Consider the following 9,178-nt stretch of genomic DNA (forward strand, 5'->3'; position numbering starts at 1 on the left):
AAAAAATTTGGCTATGAAAATAACCGTTTTTCATTTGTTTATTTTTCTCCCCCAACTCTGGAAATCGTCTCTGATTTCTTTGCTGAAATATAAGACTTCAATATGGTAATGGTAAGAGTTTAATATGGTCTAAATATAATATAAAATGCTAATAATAACTAATCAGTACATTAAATTTTGTGTAGAACTCAACTTAATTCTAGTAAAGGTCATTAAAGAAGCTTTGTGTAATTAGATAGAGGAGATAAGTTAGTGGCCTTGATAAAAATTTACCGTAAATGAGCCGGGCGTATTTGTAGTTATGCTGCTGCTTTTCGCTTCTCTTATTCAGCGTGGTTGTTGTCAGAGCCGTCCCGAAGAGGTCTCTGATTGAGGAGGGGGTCCTATGTGTTTTTTGCCAACTAGAGACACACACGCACACAAAAAAAAGGGTCCTCGATATTTGATATTTGCCAACAATACTTCAAAACTTGCCAACAAAATGTGCTAACTCAAATGCATATATAATAGCTTTGAGGTGGGGGATACCCCCTCACTCCCATTCGGGACGGCAATGGTCAGCTCTGGTCGAAACAGCCACTCAGAAAATAAAATTAATTTTTTTTGTTTATTTATTAATAGCCATTCATAAAATTGTTGTCTGGAATGAACTAAATTCAATTAGTCCATTCCAGAAAACAAGTATTCCTTTATTATTCTATTATCTAACAATTATTCGAGTTGGTCATTTCCAGAAATAACTTTTTTTGGTTAGATTGGTTTTTAACAACCACGCTGAATAAAGGAAGCCAAAATACAAAACTTAGAATAAAATTGCAAAATGTAGAGCCATTTCCAAAGCAAGAACATTAAACCAGACAGTCTTTCAAAAAAAAACTTTCAAACAACTGATGTAAATAACATCAAGATTAATTTGAAAAAAAAAATTAAAGTTAAAAAAGTATAAATGTAAAAGTATTTAACTTGAAAAAAAATTTATAACTTTTAATAACCGCAAAAACCGCTTTCTTTAATTTATTTAATATAGCGTATTTAGTAGGATGGTTCAAAAAAGCACACTTTCAAGTTTAAAATTATATGGTCGATTGTGAAGAAGATTGTCTTGATGTTGTTTTATCATACAGATGAAATAATATCAAATTCTTTTTTTTTCAGTAAATTTTTGTTACTTTTTTTATTTTAAATTTTCAAAAAATTTAAAGTAAAAAAAATAACAAAAGTGCAAATCACAATATTTAAACAACCAGATTCCAATCACAAATTTAAAATCAGGCCTGTAGCAAGCTTTTTGTTTTTGTTTGAGAACTTAACTTTATGTAACGACATCAAGCAAACTCCAAACATTTATATATTCATTTTATGTAAAGTTTTTCAAAAGTATTGCGATAATCGGAGTCTGCTAAAAATAAACCCTTAAAAATGTTGACTTTCCATTTATACAACTGGTGTGAGAATGATGAGTTTATAACATTTATAAATACATTTTTTTATCATTTTAAACTAAATTTAAGTTCATTAACAAGTCTCTAATATCATGCAATAATCTCTTAATGTTCAAAAACTTAGACATATAAATTTTGAGCAACCTCCCCAACTATTTAGGGGATTTAAATGGGAATCGATAATTATCAAATTAATTTTTTTTTAAAATATAATTTCGTCATTGGTTTTTTTTTTATTATTATATAAAGACATTCTTTAATACAGTGATGGATTTTTAATTTTTATAACTTTTTATTTTTCTTAATTTGCCGTTACAAATAATTAATTTTCTTTTGTAAAATATACGTAAGGCGGGGAAAAGAAGTAGACAAAAATAGTCCTATTGCCAAGCCTCTAAATATCCGTACATAATAAAGACATTAAAAACTTGTCATTAAAAATTGATGATCATTTGTTTTTCTAAAGTTTGAGTTTAACAACCTTATTTAAGTTGACAATTATAGTTTTGTATTTTTTGAAAATATATCTAAAAAATTAAAATATATGTATCTGAAGTACCAAATTCTCCTGTTTTAGTATGTTATTTTAGAAAAAGGTGAACCTTTTTCTAAAATAACATACTAAAACAGAAGAAATATTGAATAAATAACAGAAATTTTGAATTTTTTATTTTTTAATAACATATAAATAAAATGGTTTAAAAAAATTTTATCCATGAAAATATAAATTAAACAAAATACATGATTTAACTTTAAATGGATTTAAATACAAGTATTGCGTGGTATTATACCACATTAAAAGCGATGTAAAAATGTTTCATAATTTGAAAATGCGGCGTATTCTTTATTACCAAACCTATTAAAGTTACTTAATCAACAGCATCTTTAACTAATAATATTATTAATACCTACGTACAAATGAAGTCTTTAAATGTGTTGTTAAAAACCATATTAAACTCATTTAAAGACTTTATGGTAACCAATAATATAATGATGTCTACTTGCGTAAACTCTGAGATGTAATATTATGATTCTGAAAAACCAATGATTTTGGTTAATAAATATACTTTTGGTAAATAAAACATACTTAAGTGCCAAACTCAAGTATGTTCTTGTTTATATCACATTAGAATGTTTAGGAAAATGTAAAAAAGTTTTACAATTTGTACATGCAACGGTTCCTTTTATCAACAAACCAATTACAATTAATTAATCAATAGCCTCTTCTTTAACTAATAATATTATTATATAGTTACGTACAAATGAGAGTTTCTTAAAACCTTTTAACGTGTTGTTAAAAACAACATTAAACTCATTTAAAGACTTTATGGATAACCAAATAACCAATAACACAATAATGTCTTTAATAATTACATCAATATTACATCTCAAAATTTGCGCTCGTTAATTATGAGATGTATTATTAATATAATTATGTAAACGCAATAACTTTGGTCAAAATGGTTTTTATAAGATTTCATATTAAATTTTCTTTAAAATTGTGCAATGTTGTGGTATAAACAAAAACATACTAAAGTACCAAACTTAAGTGTGTTCTTCCTTATCACATAAGAATGTTTAGAAAAAGATTGAAACAACCACTTCATTTGGTGAGGATGTAAACTTAGTGTGAGAAAAAAAAAACAATAAAAATTACTAATTTGTTGCCCTCACATTTGTAGTAGGGATGGTAAATGTTTAAGGGCATTTTTGTATACATTTTTATTTCTTTATCTACTTATAAATCGTTTTTACGCTACAGCTCGGGATATAGGTATATTACACAACGGCCAAGCAAAGTGTATTTTGTTAGTAGACATACGTGGCCAAGGTGCCCAATTACTGTTTCTCTGAAGCGATAACTTTTCTTAAAAAAAACAAACAAAAAAACTCTTTAAATATATCTTAGTGCTTCTGAACCTTGCGGTTCTTGGTTTAGTTGCTTGTGGGACCGTAAGTTTTGCTTATACTGGCCTTGCAGTAGCTAGGCCACTGATACTACACTTAGATAAAGATATAAGACTTTTAGAGCCAAAAGATATTCTTGAGCAGGTGGACTTTTTTTGTATCAAAGTGGCGAAAAATCTTTACAAAAATAATGAGTCCTCTTAATAAAGTTCGGGGCTCTTTAATCTTCAGGCCATGGTGTTATAGCTCCCATAATTCAGGACAAGTTTAAACTTTCCTTAGTTTTTAAATAATAAATGCATTTACGTAAAAAAAGTTGTAAAAAAAGACTAACAACTACGCAAATTATTTTCTTTTCTAATAAACTACCCTTTCTGAGTCACTCATGGGTATATGCGCCTTCTGCTAAATGTCTTATTTTAGCTTTGTCTAAATTCCAGACCTTTCGAATGGTTGGCCAGATAGTGTACATTTTTGAGACAGTTTGATTCAGAGAAGGGTTATAATAGTTAAAAATATCATGGACCGGAACTAGAGAGGGTTTTAATCATGGGTGGAAACCTATTATTGATATTTTCAAACTTTCAAATGTTGCGGCAAACTAAATGTTAGTGCCTTAAAGTTTTTCTTTTTTTCATTTCATTTATACAAGATCATGTAAAAGTTATCTTAAAATATAAGTAAATTTATTTGCTTACTTTATATAAGTTACTTTTAATTTACTTTACAATTTATATAAAATGCAAGCTTATCTAATTTAAATTTGTTTTTATGTACAGAGCCAGAACCAGCTTTTTTCGGTCTTTTGAGATAGTTAACTTCCAGACATGGAGCAAACGCCAAACATTTATATATTTATACTTATGTCAAATAAGGATGCTTTGCAAAAATTTGCGTTCAAAAATATTGACCATATAAAATTTACAACCCCCTCAAATTGAGGGGGGTTTAAACTTTATATGGTCATAATTTTTGAAAGCCAAAATATTTTACTATGAAATTTAAAATTTATCGATTAATATTAGTCTAGTTAAAAACAGTACAAAAAATATTTCATCAACTTGTTGCTCTCACATTTGGGGCAGGGGGGCACAAAATTTGGGGCTTTTTTGTTCCCAGCCTCCAATCATCGCAATTTTATGCATAGCATCCTTATTTGACATAAGTATAAACATATAAATGTTTGGAGTTTGCTCCATGTCTGGAAGTCTCAAAGACCAAAAAAAGCTGGTTACGGCTCTGATGTAATTTATTTTTAATAAAGATTTGTTATTACTTTTAAAATAAAAAATTCCTACTTAAAAAATATTATTTTATTTGTAAATTTAATTTACATTTGGTAGCATATTACTTTTATGTAATTTACTTTCATATGCAAGTTACTTTATTATATAATTTTTTTTTAATTAGTTACTTTTATAGGTAAATGTAAATTACAGTTTGAGAAACTTTTATATTATGTAATGTAATTTTCAAAAGTAATTAACTTTTAAATGTAAAAGTAAAATAGCTTTTTCACGTGACTTCCTTTTACATGTAAAAGTAAATTACTTTTTGATGTAAACTTCTTTTATATAACTTTTTTTTTTGAAAGTAAAAAGTCTTACTTTAAAAAGTAAAAGTCGTTTCAAAAAAATAAGTTACTTATAGGGAAATGTAAATTTACATAAAACGTTTCAAATTACTTATGTAGTTTACTTTTTAATAAATATTAACTTACTCAAGTAAGCAAAAAAAAAGTAAGTAAAACTGTCATCCCTATTGATTAGTACTGATTAATATTGACAATTTCCATTATAAGAATGTAAAAACCATCTCAAGATGAGTTGTTATTACTGAAAGTGGTTTTTATTAGTATGAATAAACTTAAAATTATTTTTTTGATTAAAATAATAATAAAAAAACACTGTTTCAGTTATTTTTAATTAATAGTTGATCCTGAAAAATATTTTATTTTGAAAAATTGAATTCAAAAGATTCTATGAAAAAATCACATAATTTCAAAAATTTTGTGCCAAATTAAATTCCTTTAAGCTGAAGAGTTTGAAAGGTTTCGCAAAAATTATATTCAGCTCATTAAATTCATATTAAGAAGACTAACCGGTAGTAACTTATAACTAATTTCGAATAATATTCTTATAGTTATAATAGTTATGATTTATTTAACAATAAAATAAATGAACCTGTCATTTGAAAAGGGCACAAGTCCATTTATTTAAACTATTAAAAATTAACAAAGCATGGTTTTTAATAAAATAATTTCTACACTACGAAAGAAATTTAACATAAAAGTAGATAAATCAAGAACATATATAACTTATGTAACTTTTATTTTTTATAAAAAAATTTAAATCATACAGAAATTTTTAATTTAAATTCATTAACTAATTGTTAAAAGTTTTGGACTTGTGTCCTTTTCAAAATGACAGGTTCAATTGACAATTCCTCAAAAGTTTTCATAATGAAAAAATGAAATCTCAAAAGATTCTATTGCAAATTAAGAGACCTTGTAAAAAAAACAGTTGTTTGACTAAAAAAAAAAATGAAAATTGTTTTTTAAATAAGTAAACAAGTTTTTTAAACGAATTTTATTTTATCAATTAAATACAGATTGTTTTTTACCACCGTGATGGAGTTTAAGAAATCATTTGAAATGCGAGTACGTAGATGGCTATAAACCAAAGCGAATCTAGAGAAATCACGTTCAACTTTTACGCTGGAGAACGCTGCACCGTAAACTACTTGCGAAATTTCATAGAGCCGATCCCATTTTGTTTTTTGATTTTTCTTCCAGTAAGCAAGAATGTTGAATTCAACGTCTAATGTCACTCGCACTTCATTAAGAGCCCATTTTAAAACTAGTTGACGAATATCTTCATCTGATTCTGAAGATGCATTAACAATACCTTGCCTTGTTCCTCCTCCAGTATATTCAATGAAACGGCGTAATTTTTCAGCTTCAACATCTTCTGAGTTCATCGGAAGTATCTCTTCAGAAGTATTTGATGAATATGACGCATTTAATTGTTTGGATTCTTCTGTTGATGAAGAATTTGACTGTTCTTGTCGAGTGCAAAGTTTTTGATGGATTTTGATCAACTGTGTGATTCCTCTATTCAACAGTTCTGTATTAAACAGTTGATGACCCGATGTAAAGGATAATCTAGGATTCAGAACTAAAGCAGCAATAAAGGCTTCACATTTAAAAAAAACTTGTTCTCGTGTATTAATTGCGTTGGTCAGTAACAATTTTAATCCCAAATCACCTGCTGGAACGTCCTCGATTTTTATTTTCATTTGAATCCATCGAACGTAGAATTCACTCATTGATAATTTTGGTGATTGAAAATCCATCATGGCCGAATGTATTGGTAAAAATGCGTTGAAATATTCATCTATTAAGCTCCATGATGCATCATTTAACTTTAACTTGTCGTGTCTTATTCTTTGATATGATTCTGCGTTGGTATGAAAATCTTGTATCATCAAAAAAGTGGAATCCCAACGAGGTGCAATGTCTATACGAGGCTTTTTTAGATTTTTTATGTTTGAAAATATGCTACTTTTTTGGATTCAATAGCAACCTTTCTTATATTATTCAATGCATCTTCAAACATTGACGTTACGTCCTTGGCAGCTAGCTGACACACATGTGTGCCACAAAACATGGCTGAACAGAACAATCCTACCGATTTTTCAACGCAAACAGTGTGGGCTTCACTATAATTCCCTTCTTCATTCTCTAAAGCGCCAATATCGATTTCTTCGTCTTCGAAATCTATAAATTCGTCACCATAAATTTCAAGGATTACTTTCATTTGATCTTGTGCATTTTGGAGAATATTTGAAGCCTTCATCATATTCTTTCCCTGGTCTGTGCAAGTTGTGTAGATATCATTAGCACATTTTCCAATTTTTCCAATCACATTTTCCAATTGAGCAGCCAAAATTTCGCCAAACTGTCGACCTTCTTGAGTAATTATGCCTAAGGTTCTGTCAACTATTTCCCCGTCCTTGATATATCTGCAACTAACTCCAAACAAGTTTCTTCCATATCGCGACGCACTATCGAACATCAACGACATAAGAACATTTTCAGTTTCTTCTCTTATTAGCAAAAAAATATTTTCGCATGTTGAATGTAGCGTTTCATGCTGTGACGATTTATAAAAATATTGAATTTTTTGAGTGCATTTTTTACTAAAGACATTTGTCCGATTTCATCAGCTGATGCTAAAGACAAGTTACGGCGCATCATTAATCGAATCATTTCTCCAATTAATTGATTTACATCAACTTCTAGCTTGATTCGTTTAATTAATTGAATTTCATCGTCATTTCGATGCCTTGTAGCTGGGGTAGCTTCAACTAATTCAATTTCGTCGGCTTTTTCTTTGTGTTTTCGAAGAAGGTGATCTTTGAGGTTACTTAATTTGCCTTTGTAAAATTTTTTGCACATTTTAAAAAAACTTAAACTCACAATAAATAAATTTATAGTAAAATAAAATAAATCACCTTTCTAACTTAATTGATAATTAAAAATTTAAATAATTAAATAACGCAAAGCATGTGATATACGATATGTTAAACTTGAATTTGAAATTTGAATTAATTCATCTGAAGTAAACAACTTTGCTAAAATGGAAAAATTTAAACAGTTTTAAAATCATTGCAGAAAATTATGAACATAAGTTCAGTTTTCAGAATTGTTTTTGTGCAATACCAGAGTGTAGTAATTGTTGGCTTCACCACTTTTTACCTTTGCATAATACTGCTGCGTTATTTAATTATTTATACATGGTGGCCACCTACATTAAAAATTAAATTCTTTGATTTTTTCCAGAATCACAATTGAATTTATATTTGCTGACAAACAAAATAAAAATAATCGATAAAAACAAACTGTGAAAAAAAATTTAATAAGTTGAAAGTTTTTTTTGGTTTGTTCTGAAAATAATTTAAACTCCATAAATTTTCACTGACCTAAAACAAATTAACTAACCTTTCCCTGATTTTTAACATTTTGACAACCCTGTGATACCACTACTATATAACAAATAACGCCACATGGGAATTTTACAAAACTTTTATTTAAAGTAATGAAATAATTACCATTTATGATAGAACTTTTTTGTTTTAAAACCTTTTGATAACTGGTGGTTCCAATTGAATGGTGTTGAATCGTCAAAATCATTGCAATCACTTATTAAATGTGTTTTTCGCTTTCAGTGTGAAGTATTATTATTTCCAAAGGGCTTTGAATTTGTATCATCATGAAACACCAGTAAATCAATTCCAAGTTCTTAACACTTAATCTCATCGCCATTCTTTTCTTTCTCTTTTATTCCTTTATCCTGAGATCTATACTCACACTCAGTTTTATCAGCTACAAAATATTTTTAAACTATTAAACTAATACAAATATATAGATACATATGTTATGTTTGAATTAATAAGTAAATATTAAAATAGTAAATTTAAGTAATTGACCATGTGTCAACTTTATTTTTAAAATTGAAAAAGGTAGCCAATTATCACTTGAAAGAATATTTTTACTCATTGCTTTTTTCCATGAAAATCCTTTTGGTGTCCAACGCAATACATCTGTTTCAATCAAACTATGAGGAATAGCATCTTCAATTACTCGAGAGTTTTCTTTCCGTACATAGACCACATTGAAATATTCAAAAATTTGATAAATAGGAAAACCTGTAAGAAATAGCAAATTTAAATTTTAATAAAAATATAAGAACTAATAAAAAATAAATTGAATTAAAAAAGTATTATACTAAAAAAAAATAACCTATCAATTATATGTAAATACCTAA

At 27.7% G+C, this 9,178-nt stretch overlaps 1 protein-coding gene across 1 annotated transcript; it reads right to left on the reverse strand.

Moving 5' to 3' along the window:
* Positions 1–5,923: 5,923 nt before the first annotated feature.
* On the reverse strand, positions 5,924–9,061 carry LOC136088883 (uncharacterized). The gene is made up of 2 exons (XM_065813924.1): positions 8,463–9,061; positions 5,924–7,787 (listed from the first exon to the last, which is right to left on the reverse strand). Exon 2 carries the CDS (start codon positions 6,834–6,836, stop codon positions 5,928–5,930), a length of 909 nt encoding a protein of 302 aa, XP_065669996.1. The 5' UTR covers positions 6,837–7,787; positions 8,463–9,061; the 3' UTR covers positions 5,924–5,927.
* Positions 9,062–9,178: the final 117 nt, after the last annotated feature.

Source organism: Hydra vulgaris, chromosome 12, assembly GCF_038396675.1.
Source record: "Hydra vulgaris chromosome 12, alternate assembly HydraT2T_AEP".
NCBI classification, from domain to species: Eukaryota; Metazoa; Cnidaria; class Hydrozoa; order Anthoathecata; family Hydridae; genus Hydra; species Hydra vulgaris.